Source organism: Natator depressus, chromosome 1 (genome assembly GCF_965152275.1).
Source record: "Natator depressus isolate rNatDep1 chromosome 1, rNatDep2.hap1, whole genome shotgun sequence".
NCBI classification, from domain to species: Eukaryota; Metazoa; Chordata; order Testudines; family Cheloniidae; genus Natator; species Natator depressus.
The window spans coordinates 262,330,904-262,348,267 of NC_134234.1; the positions used below are offsets into that span (position 1 = coordinate 262,330,904).

Sequence of the window (17,364 nt, forward strand, 5' to 3'; positions counted from 1 at the left end):
AACTGGGAAACATTCCGCTTCCTAGAGCTCCCTATTATGCAAGGGGAACATGCTTTCTACTACACTGCTTTACTGGGTGCAGCATACCCCCCCCATGCACTACTCACACTCCAGAGGCTGATGTAGGCAGGGAAGGTGTGTTCAGGGCCAAGGCAGTGCTCCCAGGGCAGTACAGAAAGAAGTCCTTGCAATTCCCTCATTCTAGGAAAAACAACTGTGCTTCATTCCCACAATGGGGAGAAAGGCTCAGTGTGTCCTCTTCTTTTGCATAAGGGCTAAAAATAATCTGGCCCTTGGTGTCTTAGACACCTGACATGTATGTGTAGCTGAGAGACAATAAGATCCACTATATTGTTCTTCATGTAACACCAACAAAAAGGAATCTTAGCTGTGATCCAAGAACCCTATTTCTGGCACAAAGAATGAATCAGAGGACAAAGTTTTTGGTCGTACTTGTACTATTCTTTTATCAACTGTCATATTGATTTTTTATGTATTTCTTGTGTGTTTCGTCTCTGGCCACCCAGGAGTGCTAGGAATTTTCTCTTGGCTCTGATATGCAATTACAATTATTGATTTTATATCAGTTCTTTCCTCATTCAAAAAATAAAAAACCTCACAACTTTTCCTAAGAAAGGACACAGCTTAATTTTGAGACCAGACTGACCTGTGGGGCTTGCAGTTGGAAAATAAGTCTTCGTATTTCTCATAAATGGAGCAAACTTGATATGGAGATTGGTGGCACAATATAAAGAACCCAGGTGTATTACTGTCAGAGTCCCTTCCTAATCATAACTACACGTCTAAAGAATGCAGGGCTATTTTGTTCAGTCTTTTGAAAGGCCATCTGCAAGAAGCTTTTTCTCAGACTATATGAGACATATTGTGTCTGACATGTAAGTTTTTGGTCTAAATGGATAAGTCTTGGCCTCTTTCAGGCAAGAACCATATTGCAAAGACGACACATTTATAAAACCAGCAGTACAGGAACAAAATGACTGAGTGTTCTAGCCCTGCCCTATGTCTACTTGAATAATGTACCAGCTTTGTAAATAACACAGTTCATTACTTGCTTAGAAACATTACAAATGTAATATCTATTTGTGACACTTTGCACTCCATATTCATCACAGTGGTATGATTATGACATAATGATGATGCACCTTGTACAAAATGTGTCATGTGAGGTGTTGTTTAGCAGGCTTCCTGTTTCTGATGTACTTAAAAAAATTTTGCTTTACTTTTTGAGTCTTTGACTAGCTGTTCTTCAAATTCTTTTTTGGCCTTCCTAATTCCTAATTATATTTTTACACTTCACTTGTAAAGGAGTTTATGCTCCTTCCTATTTTCCTCACTAGGATTCAACTTCCACTTTTTAAAAAATGCCTTTTTGACTCTCCCTGCTTCTTTTATTTTGTTGTTTACAAACGATGGCATTTTTTTGGTTCCCTTACTATGTTTTTTTAATTTTGGGTATACATTTAAGTTGAGCTTCTATTATGGTCTTTAAAAAGTTTCCATGCAGCTTGCAGGGCTTTCACTTTTGGCACTGTACCTTTTAATGTCTGTGTAACTAACTTCTTCAGTTTTGTGTAGTCCCCCTTTCTGAAATTAAATGCTACAGTGTTGGGCTGCTGTGGTGTTTTCCCCGCCACAGGGATTTTAGATTTAATTATATTATGGTCACTATTACCAAGTGGTCCAGCTATATTCACCTCTTGGACCAGATCCTGTGCTCCACTTAGGACTAAATCAAGAATTGTCTTTCCTCTTGTAGGTTCCAGGACTAGCTGCTCTAAGAAGCAGTCATTTAAGGTGTCAAGAAACTTTATCTCTGCATCCCGTCCTGAGGTGACATGTACCCAGTCAATATGGGAATAGCTGAAATCCCCCTTTATTATTGAGTTTTTTATTTTTATAGCATCTCTAATCTCCCTGAGCATTTCACAGTCACTATCACCATCCTGGTCAGGTGGTCGGTAATATATCCCTACTGCTATATTCTTATTATTAGAGCATGGAATTACTATCCATAGAGTTCTATGGTACAGTTTGGTACATTTAAGATTTTTACTTAATTTGATTCTACACTTTCTTTCACATATAGTCCCACTCCCCCACCAGCTTGACCTGTTCTAGCCTTCCAATATATTTTGTACCCTGGTATTACTGTGTTCCATTGATTATCCTCATTCCACCAAGTTTCTGTGATGCCTGTTATATCAACATCCTCATTTAATACGAGGCACTCTAGTTCACCCATCTCTTTATTTAGACTTCTAGCATTTGTATTTAAGCACTTTAAAAACTTGTCACTTTTTAGGTGTCTGCCATTACTTGATTACATTACATTTTTCATTTGACTGTTTCTCATCAGATCCTACCGGTATTTTATCATCTTCCATCCTCTCCTCCTTACTAGGACACAGAGAATCTCCATTAATAGATCCTCCCCTAAGGGATGTCTCAGTCCAAACAATGTGCTCCACCGCACCTGTCAGCTTTCCCCCAGTCCTTTGTTTAAAACTGTTCTATGACCTTTTTAATTTTAAGTGTCCTTTAATTTTAATGATTATATTACGTAACTAAGTGCATCAGTGAAAGAAGGGTCATCTCATAGCACAAAATAGGAGACTGATCACTGGTGAAGAAACATATGCTTTTGAAAAGATCAAGGTTTTAAAATATAGGTCTCTCAGGGGAGGAAAGACTGATGTTGCATTCACAGTCAAACTCTTTCGAAGCCATAACCTAAGAAATATGATAATACCTCTTCTTTTGATTTCAGTTCTTCTCACTGGCTACTGTTCACAATGGCCCAGTCATGTCCAACATTTACTTTTACTATTGTAGTATTTATTTATTTATTCCTATGCTGGTAATGCTTGGAGGCCCCAGTCAGGATCAGTGCCAAACATTGTACAAAACCACAAAGATAGGCATGGTCCCTGCCCCAAACAGCTTACAATCTAAAAAGCACAAGAGAGAGCCCGTTTACAAGCACCGTCCTTTATTACTGGATTGCCTGAATATCAATTGTTCACAAATTGTTCTCCTAATCCTTAGTGAGAATTGTTTATGAGTTTAATACAGCACAGGAATTTTTAAAGAACTAGACCTCTCCCTCACACAGTAATAGTAGCTGTGAACCAAACAACAACAATATAGATAGATATTGGAGTGGGCTGGATGACTGAGTGCCCTGGCAACAGATCTGGAGCTTTCCACCTCAAAATAGCTAGTGACAAGAAGTAATCACAGTCTCTGCCCAGTTCTTAGTTGACAGGCATCCAAATTGCAACTGACATTAACTGCTCCCCTTGCTGGCAGTGAATAAGGAATGAATGGGTTGGGAGTCTGAACTCTCTCTTTATCCGGAGAGGTAATGTCATCTTTCCAACTCAGAGTTGGTACATATTGGCAGGGTGGTGCATAAAACATGCACTGTTCTGTATCTTTACTGTAGATAAAGAGAAGATTTCAGTCTCCGAAGCTTTCACTTCAGCATCTTTCAGGAAAACTTAGCTCCCTGATGGTATAACATTTTTATCTGTGAAATTATTTGTCACTGTAATGTGCAAGTTAGTTTCAGAAACAGGGTAGAAAGAAATGTTCAAGTTTCTATACCACTTCTCCTCATCACAAACAAAGAAATTCTGGATAGACCCTGCACAAATGTATTTAAAAAAATAAGGCTCTAGTACAGTTGGGTAAATGTAAAAATATTTCGATGAATACTAATTTGAACGTTGAGATGAATTCGTTTCAGCTGTGCCCTTTGTACAAGTTGCTCCCTGGGATTATTTGAGTGATAGGGTTTTACCAGCAGAAACATTAATAAAAAAACAAATTTTGAATTCATAGATGCTTGACTTTGCACCAGAAGCACTCCTCCCAACAGTAACAAAAATAGCATTGGTTTCCGACCAATCACCTCTAAGCAACACAGCTTGAATATTGAATATTCATAACACAATTTGAATAATCGATAAAGCTGAGGAAATCACAACCTCTCTATGGACATTCTGTGAACAGAAAAAGAGATGAGGTTTGTTGAACACATTGTAAACTGTGTAATACTTGCTCAACTCTGAATTCCATCAAGGTGGTCACAGCTAAAGAGACTTTGAAATTGAGCTGATAAAGTACAGTACCTTTTTTTAACTTTAGTTTCTGGACTCCCACAGTCGCAAAAATTGCACATTTTCAGAGCCTCTGAAATTAATGGTTCTACTATATAATACCACTACATTCCCACCCCTGCTTTTTATTTCATACCCTGTGATTAAGTAAACTAATAAACGTGAACCATTTCACTGAACCATACAAATCGAAAACAGCTTAAAAAAAGCAGGAAAAGCATGACAACTGCAACATGCATCTCCTTTCAGCTTCTCTAATGTTGCTTCTACAATTTATGATATCTGGCAAGAACTTTACAAAAAAGATCCTGTGAATTCTAACAAGCATGCTAGACGTCTATTTGAATGCAAGGAACTAGTGATTTCAGTAAGTGTTTCATTGTATTTGGATATAAAGCTTATTTAAATATTATCATAGAATCATAGGACTGGAAGGGACCTCGAGAGGTCATCTAGTCCAGTTCCCTGCACTCATGGCAGGATTAAGTACTATCTAGGCCATCCCCTGACAGGTGTTTGTCTAACATGCTCTTAAAAATCTCCAGTGACAGAGATTCCACAACTTTCCTAGGCAATTTATTCCAGTGCTTAACTATCCTGACAGGAAGTTTTTTCCTAATGTCCAACCTTAAACTCCCTTGCTGCAATTTAAGCCCATTGCTTCTTCTCCTCTCCTCAGAGGTTAACGAGAACAATTTTTTATCCTCCTCCTTGTAGCAACCTTTTATGTACTTGAAAACTTATGTCCTCCCTCAGTCTTTTCTTCTCCAAACTAAACAAACCCATTTTTTTCAAATCTTTCCTCGTAGGTCATGTTTTCTAGGCCTTTAATCATTTTTGTTGCTGTTCTCTGGACTTTCTCCAATTTGTCCACATCTTTCGTAAAATGTGGCACCCAGAACTGGACACAATACTCTAGTTGAGGCTGTATCAGCGTGGAGTAGAGCGGAAGAATTACTTCTCGTGTCTTACTTACAACACTCCTGCTAATAAATTCCAGAATGATGTTTGCTTTTTTTGCAACAGTATTAACTGTTGACTCATTTACCTTGTGATCCACTATGAACCCCAGACCCCTTTCTGCAGTACTCCTTCCTGGGCAGTCATTTCCCATTTCGTAAGTATGCAACTGATTGTTTCTTCCTAAGTGGAGTACTTTGCATTTGTCCTTATTAATTTCATCCTATTTACTTCAGACCATTTCTCCAGTTTGTCCAGATCATTCTGAATTTATACATGGGTGTACCCATACTACCTATTTGGAATATCAAATAAATTCCAATTCACAATTTAACTTTTCTTTGGGTTTGTGAGGGTTTTCTTATTTTTAAATAATGAATAGGACACTAAGCAAAAAGTGTACAGAACATTCTTAGACTCTGTTGGACTAAGGGCTTCTTAGCTATTTACTGGACTCTTATGTACATCCTCAATAAAATAAGTTTTCAACAGGCAAATACAGTACCCATTGAATATGTCACATTAACAGATTGGAAACTGAAGTCCTATTTATTCCTTGACCAGACAAGGGTACAGCAGTGTGAGCTTTCCCTTTTGCCAAACAATTGCCTTAACCCTGACTTAGAGGGACCACCATGGAATACAAAGACAATTTACGTTCTAGGCCTGTTCAGCCCTGTTCTAGGCCCTGCGACAGCCAAAGGGGTACTGCTTACCACCACTGGGAAAAGTTTTCTGCGTGTAATATGGATACGGCAACTAGAAACCAGACTGAGACCATCAGCTCTTTTAACAAATTACTTTTCTTTGCTAGAAAAACTAGCTGATTTTCCATCTCATGGCAGACAGGTCAGACACTCCCGCAGTCCCATCGTTACCTTGGAACAATTCATCATCCAACAACTTTCATCTTTGGCACACTAATTTCCCAGACTGGAATTCCTTATGTAGCATAAGTGGAGTCCTATTGCATATTAGTCTGAATTCCAGAGGAGACTGAATAATAGAATAGGAGCAATGAAATGTGAATATGGATCTTTGTATGTGAACCTGCAGAAGCTCCCCACACTGCAACTTCTGTGTTTTTCCTGCCTAAAGATAGGATAACTCAAACAGCATAATTTAGAATTTTTCAGAATTTTGAAGTTTGTGTTCCAGGAGAAAGGGAGAGAAATTTCTCTTTTAAATGCTGTCTTTTTCAAAGGCTCTCTTATAGGTCTTGATGTTTTACAAAATGTTTAGAGATACAACATCTGATTCAGGAAAAGGAACAAGCCTGAACAAAAACTCATCTCCCATATTTCCCCAACTCTCTCATTTTCAAGTGTCTCTACACTTCTGAATTCCATCCAGGAGTGCAAATGGAAATGCAGTAACACTAAAAGAAATACTGTGCTTGTCGTCCTTTTGGACTGATCAATCCCCACCCCTAAGAAATACTGCAAATCTCACAAAGAAGATATTTCCAGTTCTGTTTTGTGGATGCACATAATTACAGTAATGTTGGATTCATTGCCCCAACTGAATCACAAGAGTTTAGGTTCATTCATCACTAAAAATAACCTTTGATTCCCAGCAATATTTTCTGATATTAATATAAAAATGAGGTAACTCCCATTCTGATCAGAAGAATTAACATCTACTGAAACATCCACAGTTCTATATCTCCCAGAGTCATAAGGTCCTCACATTTTTCTAAATCTGTTTTGTCCATCTCCTATATTCGATTTAAGTAGGGTAAGAACTGACGAGTTCATCAATATTATTTCTTAAAAATACGACTTCCTGATCCTTGCTCATTATATTGCTCTCAAAACAGCACCTTGAGGAAATCTGAGCAAAATTCACCACTGTGAGGAGACCCCAGTACAAGGCTTATATGCTATTTAAATCCCCGTCTCTCTTTTGAGGGCTTGCATGGAACTGAAGCATCTTGCATTGACTCTCTCCATAAAGGTGAATTTCACCCTACGTTTCTACAAAATCACAAAACTGTTACTTCAGCACATTTGTGCAGGGGGCCAGCACAAGGCATATGTACCACTTTGTTTCCATTTAAGCCCTCTACACAGGGATAGGCACTTACATAAGAATGAGAGCAAGACAATGAAGAAGCATCAGAAAGTCGTCTGATTTCCAGTTCCGCAAATAATCTGTTATTTAAGCAATGCTCTTTTTCTTTAAGATTCACATTACACACTAAAACAAAACAAAAACCCCTTGCAACTAGCAACACCTAAAAATAGAGACAGAAGAAGTGCATAGTTGATGACTAACATAATGCTAGAGCCATAAGGAAAATTCACTGTTCTTTAAAAGGTTCTATATTCCGCTAGATAGTTGAAAGGAAATGAGAGTGTTAAATAATGGAAATATAATTCAAAGTAGAATAGTAATAATAATGCTTAGAATTTACCTAGCATTTTGTATAACTATCAAGACACTTTACAAATGTGCATAAGCATTATTGTCCTTATTTTGCATATGGAGAAAGAAAAGTATAGCGTGGTTTGCCCAAGATCACATAGAAAACCAACAGCACTGTTGAGAAGAGACCCCTAGGGGCAGATCTGTAATTATGGCAATTTATGCCAGCTGAGGATCTGCCCCCCTGTGTTTTGACTCATAAGCCAATGCCTCATCAACCACAACACAACAGTTCCCATGACTGAGAAGTACTTTACCACAGACTAAGGATGGTGGTTTGGTTCTGCCAGAAATCAGAACCCCCAGCCCATCCCAGATCCAGTGTAGGAATGAAGATTTAGATCAGTATAAATGCTCATATCATTATGATCTAGGGGAAAGGGCACCCCCTTTTTAGTCTTTGTTTCCTCTTCTAGACAGAGAGTTTGCTTCTTGACCTCACAGGAAGGCATGCAGTGACATCAGAAGTCATGACTACGTTTGTATGTAGTACTTGGTGACAGGGCTAATCCATTGCTGTTGCTCTTTCCCTCTGTGCTCAGTCTGTACAGAACTACACTCTGGCTTTGTCTACACATACCAACTGCCCCAGTTTAAATAAAGGTGTGATGTTTGCACCAATTTAAACTGGAGGAACATGACTTCCCTCCTTTAGTTAAACGACTAACACTTTTTGCGTAGCCGCCCAAAAACAACATGGGGAAGAGCTGTGGAAGCTGAGCTGAAAAACCTGGGGCACCACTGGGGAACCATTGAAAGACTTGCCAGAAACAGACAGGAGTGGAGGAGCTTTGTCACTGCCCTAAAAGCCAGAGGCGTAATAGGAGCAAGATGATGATGAAGTCTCTCAGTATTAACACGTGGAGAGAGCAAGTACAGCAGAAAAGCCAACTAACAGTGAACCCCACAATGGTCCCCAGTGTCACATCATGTCTCCACAAGTGATCAAGAAGAAGCAGAAGCAGAATGTGAGACGAGGAGACCTCAAGGATAGCCACATAGACGGGAAGGAAATTTTATGAAGAGAACATCTGAGCTGATAGAAATGTAATTTTTAAACTATATGAAAGAAGTTACTGGCGAGAGTTTAGGTTTAAGGGCAATTACTAAAACAGCAGATTCACTGCCACCCTCCACAGCAAGACTGCCTCTCTATTTCTTATTCAGCACTGAGTTGAAAAATTGCTGGTAGGTTAATAGTTGTTGTAGTAACTCTATTCAGCCTCACCCTGGAGAAAGGGCTTTTTACAAAGCAAGGCATACTACAGAAAACTCCCTGCTATATTGCCACTTCAGTGATGTGGGCAACACATAGAGCAATGGTATAAGCTATCTATCGTGGACTCGTGGGGCGGGGGAGGGGGGTCAAAACCTAGTAGCCAGGGCCAGAGTCAAGATCCAGAAGTCTGAGCCAAGGCTCAGAGATGGAGTTAGGAACCAGGCAGAGGAGCAGGACTGGAACCAGCCTAGGAAGATGGCACAATCACAGCTGCAGGCATACGCGTTGAGCAGCCCGTGGCCAGGTGCTACCGTTGTGCTTAAGAACAGTCCCGGCAATGCTGCTCAGCCAATCAGGTGATCTGGCCAATTAGAGGTTTCAGCTGTCCTTAGCTAGCTGATTCCAGGACCAGCTGCAAGCCCTCATTCCTGACACCATCAGATTGCTGCTGCAGTACTATCCACTAGTAAATAAAATTGTGTGTATGGGGAGGGGAGGGGACAACCTAAAAAAGAAGTGCTGTTTGATAAGGCAGCCACTGGATGACATATAGAAATCTATCATTGTCCTCATTACAACTTAGGTGACTTTCAGCCTTAGTCAAAATAAATAAGTGAAAATAATTATTGATAAATCATTAAATGGTACCATTCTGGGCAGGAAGAAAAATGACAAAGATAAGCATCTGTGTGGGTAGAAAACAGTAGCAGGACACGGTCAGAGGAAGAAAACCAAATTCCTTTTTGATCTAGCACTTTAGAAAAGAGTCTGATTTTTACCTCAACTCTGATTTCTATGATTAATGAAAATCAGAACCACTGTTTCAAGTTCTCCTAGCCCTATTCTAGATTTCCAATTTAACCAGAATCTCTTCATGTTCTGAATATTTGTTACTTGAGCAAGAGAAAATTCAGGCTGAATATAAAGTAAGCTTCCCTAATGGTGAGATCTATTAGGGAAGTTTACTTTATATTCAGCCTGAATTGACTGGGTGAATATTACCTCTGAGGGGAGCAAGAAACTCAACTGCTTGAGCTATTTAAAATCAGACTTAAGAAATTATTCAAGAATATAATGTAGGCAACAGCCCTGCAATGGCAGGGGGATGATCTGAGAACAAAATACTTTAAAGTCCTATTCTTTGATAACTTCTGTGATTCTCTTATTAATAAGAGTGAGAACCTTTTCAATTCTCCACCACCACCCCATTTCTGACCTATGTCTTTGAATAAAGTGATTTTTTTTAAAAAAACAAACAAACAGTGTTTAAGTAGGTATTTATAGAACTAAAGATGATGATGACAACAGTTAATTTGTCATTCAATATGAATTAATAAAATATGCTTAAAATTTAAATTAATCTTCTCTCTCAGAAGAAATATTTATTACTGAAGATATTCCAGCACAGTATTTCTTAGAAGTAAGTTGCATGTATGCGGGATTTTTGTTATTTAACTTCAAAAGGGAAACAAATTCTGATTTCTGATATAGAATCACATTTAAGGCCCTACATCACAACATTGTTTTACTGCAACACCGAATGAAGTATGATATTTCAAGATATCTATGACGAGAGATGTAATTACAAAACAATTTACTAATATTGGCCCATTGACTGCAGTAGGAGTTAACTTCAAATTAAGTTTAGGGCACCCAAGCATCAAATGGGATCAGGTTCCTCTATTGGGTTGTCCCACACAGGCTGCTAATTGTTTTATAAAAACAACATATACACCATAAATAGAGATGAACTAACCCTACATAATTTTATAGGAAGCTAATGTCTGCAAAGAAAGTCATCCAAAAACCATTCTGACATCTACTAATAGCTCCAATTCAGGAAAGCATGTGGGGACATGTTTAAATCCATCCCATTAGGAATACTTTCCTAAATCAGAGTCAATATTTGTTTATTTTGTTCTGTATGTATTATTTAGTATTAAACCATAAACCATATTCATGACTGAATATAAAGATAATCTACATCTCTACAAAAATGAATATTGTTACTGTAACATGGTGTACATGTTCACGATAATTATGTAAACACTTGTATTTCACAAAACATGATTTTACATTTTTAAAATGCTGTCAGTTGACATTATACTGCAGGTGGAGGTCACGAAGTTCTGTCATACCAATGACAACATTGTTTCAATAGTAACTAATGTGCTTCAAAGAAGAGAAAAAAACAAGCTAAAAATAAAAGGACTAAGAAATGGACAAAGTAATTGGCATCAGTAAAATATGTGATGGTGCGGGATGCTATAACATTTTAATTAGCACATGTTTAGTAAGATATGCATAACTTGTGCTGTTGTGAATAATATGGTCATCCAAAATTCAAGTCAATACAAATTGTATAGCAGCTGACAACACATATTTTGTATTTAACGCCACTGTAATTTTTAAAATAATTAATGTACTGCATTTACTAAATAATCTGCAAGATCGTGTAAATACAGCACGCAAAGATTTACATGTGGAACTCCCTTATTTCCCACATAAATCCCCACTCATTGAGACAATAGATCCCATTTATTTACATGGGGGCAGTGATGACCTTTTTAAGTGCAGCAAAACTGAAAGTCCCATGAGACCCTGCACTGTGTAAACCACAAAATCCAACCACATTATTTCACAGCCCTAATCTTAAATTCATTCAGATCTGAAGTTTTATTTGCATTGCATTGCAAAAGTATGTTTGAACACGGCATCTCCACGTGTATTCCTTTGGAATAAGTAAAAAAAAAATACTTTAGAAGTAGCTCTGGAAATTTGCTTAACAATTAGTGTATTCTAGTTTCCACTAGGATTTTATGGTGCCCGGGAGACTCTGTCCTCATAAAAAAAGGTTAATTTTACTATACAGTTAATCCATACTACAAATTACTCCTTCAGTCCTACAGAGTTTTCAGTCTAGCACAGGAATCAAACCATAGTCTGCACTCTGATTTATGACATGCTGTCATCTTCAAATCAAGAAATCAGATTGTTGAGTTACACAGTGATGCATACAGAATTCAGAGGGTTGAATCTAGCCATTGTTTATTAAGTTAATCAAATATAAAATGCACCCATATTCTACAAAAAAAGTTCAAAGCGCTGTAAGTGGCAGTGTTTGGACATTACTGTGGGATATTGTAATTGGGGTGTTTTTGTTTTTTTGTTTGTTTGTTTTTTAAAAAAAGGACACTTGATTTGTTATTTCCCATTCCCCATAAATCAGCCAGCTGTCCTAACTCTTGCTTTGTCTGACAGAACTCACAACTTTTGTGAACAAGCATACCAAATATAGGCAGAATGACCATCCATCTATTGACCCTTGGATCAATCTATTGATTCCCATGCAAGCATGATCTGAACGTATGAATACAAAGATTCATAGCATATGCCCGTCTGTAAACCAAACTGAAAAGTGTTGTCAAGCCGTATTTGTTACCTGCGTGGTGGATTTTTGTTTTTCCATTAGTAACTGCTGGTATATTAGATCCAGAAGATGAGGCTTCCATTTTTATTGACCTTCTGACTTGTGGGAGTGAAGAATGCCTAACCGCAGGCAGACGCTGTGATAGCGGATGGCTTCCTGCCCTTCTCCTCTGATAGATTTGCACACGCTTTTCAGCCCCATGAATAGATAAACTTATACCTGATGGGAATGAGAAATAGCACTGTTAGATGCAGGAGACCAGCTCAGAATCACTAAAATATATCAATCGGCACAGTTTAAAATGGAGCGGTAACAGCCCTCTTGGGAAAAGTACAAAGGCATGAATTTTGTATTAAAATAAAAAATGTTAACCTCTTTACTCTTGCTGTGCAGGTGACAACAGGGCCAGCACAATAATGGGTATTTAAATTAATATACAGTCCCAGTCTAATGAGTTACTGCCCTGAAGGAGGAATTAACTGGAGTTCCTACAGAAGGGGCACGCACCTCATGAAGGGCAGTAGCAATAGGTTAACCATCACTGAGTTTATTTAATAACACTCCACTCCTGACTAGAATTGCAGATAGGTAAACATTTTTCTTTAGAAAAATTCACATATCTTGTCAAATTTCATCAGAGGTTTAAAAAAAAACCAAGAAAACAAAAAAACAAAGAGTCATTTCGACCACTGACTATTTCTGGAGGAACATTTTTTGATTTTGGTGGAAAAGAGTAATGACACAACAGACACAAGCTTGAATCTGCAAAATGATTCTGCTTTTTCATACAAAACCTTGATACTATCTTGATTTTTTCTGGTGTTCATTGCAAATTATTTTGCACAACTCTTTTCCCCAAATTCTATGGATCTGATGTAGCTGACAAGTGCACAGAAAGTGCTGCTCACGGTAAAAATCACCACAACTGCCCCAACAGAAAAAAAAGGCAGCTTGAATTTCCAATACATACAATGCACTGTACATTCGTAGGGAAAGATGCCACTTTATAGGTGTAAAGCCGGATTCTGATCTCATATCTTGTTTACACTGCTATAACTGCGCTGCTTTCAGCCGAATTACTCCTGATTTATGCTTGTGTAAGGGAGAGCAGGATCAAACCTTTAGATCAGATATCTATTGGGCAACAAAAGTGATTAATGAAAATATTGCTCCATGTTTAAGGAAAACTAAAACTTGGGGGTAAGCCTTGCTCCCTTCATAACACTAACATTTCTCAGGTTTCAGAGTAACAGCCATGTTAGTCTGTATTCGCAAAAAGAAAAGGAGTACTTGTGGCACCTTAGAGACTAACCAATTTATTTGAGCATGAGCTTTCGTGAGCTACAGCTCACTTCATCCGATGAAGTGAGCTGTAGCTCACGAAAGCTCATGCTCAAATAAATTGGTTAGTCTCTAAGGTGCCACAAGTACTCCTTTTCTTTTTACTAACATTTCTATTGATTATATTGTAGGACTGCTTGTGAGAGAAAGAAGAAGATTTGGGGCATCTTGTATTAGAAGTTGCTCATGAGAGGAGTACCTGAAGAGGGATGGAGAAGGGGGTTGGGAGGGAGGGAGAGAACAGAATTGGAGAGAATATCCCAGTTCTATCGTGCACAGGACACAGTGATCTGAAGTTATCTGGGCCCATGCATGATACAAGTGGGATAGATGATTCAAGAAACATGGAGAAGCATCCGAGATCTGGTCTGGTGTGTTGCCCTGGGCGCACCCTCAAAAGCTTAGGACCAGGGGACTGCCTCGCCAAACCCTGGCCTTGATTGGAAGGGGGCTAAGGTGACTTTCACCTATGGTTCCTGCCCTGCTTCCTGCTGTAATCCTGCCTGGATTGTGCAGGACAGAAGTGCAGAAGAGGCTGGGGTTTAAAAAATTTTCTCTGTGGGGCTGGTGTATGTAGCCCCAGAAACTTCAGTGGTGCCAAAACATCCACCATAGGATCAGTTGTCTCAATCACCTCCTCCACCTGAAGACCCAGGTTCTGGGCCACTCTCCTTAGTAGCTCCTGGAGCTCTGTTGTCCACAGGAGTCAGTGATATTGATGTCCCTGCTACCACTTCATATGGGGAAGACAAAGATGATGCCTAGTCCCTCTGGCTCACAGGGGTCACCCTGTGCTGATGACCTCGTACTCTGCGCTGGGGGCAGCACTAGCCCCGATCTCAGTGCTGGCTTTGGTGCCAGCTTTGGTGCCACGAGGTGGTTCCTGAGCCATGGAAGACTGTGGGGGAGCCTGTCCTTCTGAGGTGACTGACAGCGACCTTCTTGAGTACGACCCCCGGGTCTGATGGTACACCCACGGGGTCCAAAAGGGCCATTGCATGGGCATCTGTCACTGCGCTGGCTAAGACAATATGGGGACAGTGTGCCCCGCCTCCTGTCTTGAACGGTGCCGCTCCAATCAGAGCCGGCATCGTTTAGAGGTGTACAACTCCACGTCCCAGTCCGATGATGTCAACTCCAAGGGGGTGAGTGTCAGACAATGTGAGGCAGACAATGATTATTGAATGACAACGGACACTGCAATTCAAAAAGTTAAAGCTTTATCACCATTAAAACACAAGTAGTCAACATCATGTCAAAATATACAAAAGTAAATATCCTTACATCAAACTCTAATAAGTTCTCAAGCAGCATTTTTCTTACTTTGCCTATCTGTAGATTTTGGTTATTATCGATGGACATATTTCCCCATGCTAATTTTTCCCCTACTGTTACTCACGCCTTCTTGTCAACTATTGGAAATGGGCCATCCTGATTATCACTACAAAAGTTTTTCTTTTCCCTCCTGCTGCTAATAGCCCACCTTAATTGATTAGTCTCATTACAGTTGCATGGCAACACCCATTTTTTCATGTTCTCTGTGTGTATATATATCTTCCTACTGTATTTTCCACTGCATGCATCCGATGAAGTGGGTTTTAGCCCACGGAGGCTTATGACCGAATAAATGTGTTAGTCTCTAAGGTGCACAAGTACTCCTCGTTCTTTTTGCAGATACAGACTAACACGGCTACCACTCTGAAACATATTTTTGTTGGTTTGCATGCACAGGGAAAACAACGTTTTACCAAATTTTACCAATAAAAATCTAATCCTTCCAAGCCTATCTATAGCAGTGACTCAGCTTTGCAAACTGTTTGTGCAGTCCAGGCATCAATATAATACACCCCGAAGAGTCAGAGCAAGTAGTCAAGAAGAAGAAGATCTTGTAAAGAGGAAGCCAGAAAGGAGGAGCTTGCTGTAGTCAAGGCACAAGGATGAATGAGGGTTTTGGCAGAAAAAAATGGGATCGTTTAAATATGTCACATAAATGCGTAAATCACCCATCTGGTTGCTATTGATTTCTAAATGCAAGAAAGTAAAAAGTGGATTGGTTCACTTAGGGGCCAGATTCTCAGCTGGTGGAAACTGCCACACTTCCATTAGTCAATGGTGCTATACTCATGGCATCACTGTTTCTCAAACTGTGAAGCTAACCTCCATAGGGAAAAGGCCAATGAGATGAATGTTTTTCATGCTAAATCATTCTCACTTCTGATTCAGCAGAGAGAGCAACTAGAATGGTCTATGCACTGTTCTGCTTGCTAGGGAATCTGGGTGGAAATGGCTGAACAAAAGAAAAAAATTAACCTGCTGCCCCCTCTCCACATCCCTGAAAACACTACCTAAAGGCAGCTCTCTTTTTTCACCCCACACCTTACCATGAGAACACAAATGTCTGGCGAGGCCTGGCTAGTTTTTTCCACATCTTAGGGAGAGGAGTGTTACAACAACATTTGAGAAACCCTGCATTAAATTAAATCATTTCTGAGTGAGCTGTAGGCAGTATCTCTGTTCCAGTGACAGTGTCATGTAACTTCTAACTTGCCGTTGGTAACGAGTAATAACAACATTGCACCTAACCCTAGATTACTCCCTGTTGTACGGAAAATGTGAGAACACTCAATATCAGATCAGTTGGGAGGGTGGGGGGGAAATGTAACCGCATTGTACCCTTTTCTGGAACTGGACTGATCATGGAGTTAAAGCTGCAGTATCTGCCTAAGAATGGGACTGTTCTGCTGAGATCCTAAAGATTTCAAGCATTTTTTTCTGCTACTGGGTTATTGTTGATTGCTGTGGATATATTGATTAACTGTTAAAGGGGGGGCTGCAGGAATGACTTTTTGCATGGTCTACGAGCTCCTACAGCAAGGCACATGTGCGTTTTTTAATGGCTGTGAGTATACATCTAAATAAATGAATGGTATTTTATTTATATGCATTTAAGGTGCATATATTTATATTCCTAGCTGTCTGTTGTAACAGCTCACTCTGTTATACACAAAAAGGAAACGGAAGACACAGTATGTTTATGCTGCTCCTTTTGCTAGGCTATTAAGAAAAAAAGCCTCACAATTTGTGAGTAAAATATGTTCCCTTTCCATTCTCCCAGCAGGCTGCAATCAGTGTCATTTGTTACCATTTCAGATGACTGAGTTCTTATCAGGACTGTCTGCTTTTTTGATTTTGTTAATTGACTAGGATGTGGTGCTGGCAGCGGGGTGTTTTGTTTTGTTATTTACCATTTATTTTACTATGTTGTTGTAACTTGTACATTTAGTTTGGATTGCCTTTTAGTACTATTAGAACAATATGTATTCTGAATAGTTATTCAAAAAATAGAGGGAGAAGTTCCTGTGTCTGCCAGAATGAAGGACCAGCACTAACAATGACAACTTAGATACTGCAATCAGACGGCCCAAGCATACTCCTATAATCATGCTGAGTCCCTCTGAAATCTATAGGGCTCCAATGAATTGCTGAATGAGGCCCTATATCTCAGTCCTTTCCATACAGGGATAGCATGCGCCTAAAGTTTCCTATTTGTTTTGAGCAATGCCTACATTTGTCAAGTCATAATTTGCAGATTAGATCTGTGTATTTTAATTAATGTCTAGTATATTCTATGTTATTTATTGATTTGTAGCTATTCTGCAACAAATTATGCTATAATTCAGTGGCTCTCAACCTTTCCAGACTACTGTACCCCTTTCAGGAGTCTGATTTGTCTTGTGAACCTTCAAGTTTCACCTCACTTAAAAACTACTTGCTTACAAAATCAGACATAAAAATACAAAAAAGTGTCGCAGCCACACTATTACTGAAAAATCAATTGGAAGACA

The 17,364-nt window shown here is 39.2% G+C and overlaps 1 protein-coding gene across 1 annotated transcript in view; it reads right to left on the reverse strand.

The window, feature by feature from the left end:
- ANO4 (anoctamin 4) overlaps positions 1 to 17,364 on the reverse strand; it is a 282,834-nt gene that overhangs the window by 200,380 nt on the left and 65,090 nt on the right. The window contains exon 2 of the mRNA XM_074941819.1: positions 12,191 to 12,397. Coding sequence (XP_074797920.1) covers positions 12,191 to 12,260 — 70 coding nt within the window. The 5' untranslated portion in view covers positions 12,261 to 12,397. The remainder of the gene's footprint in view (positions 1 to 12,190; positions 12,398 to 17,364) is intronic.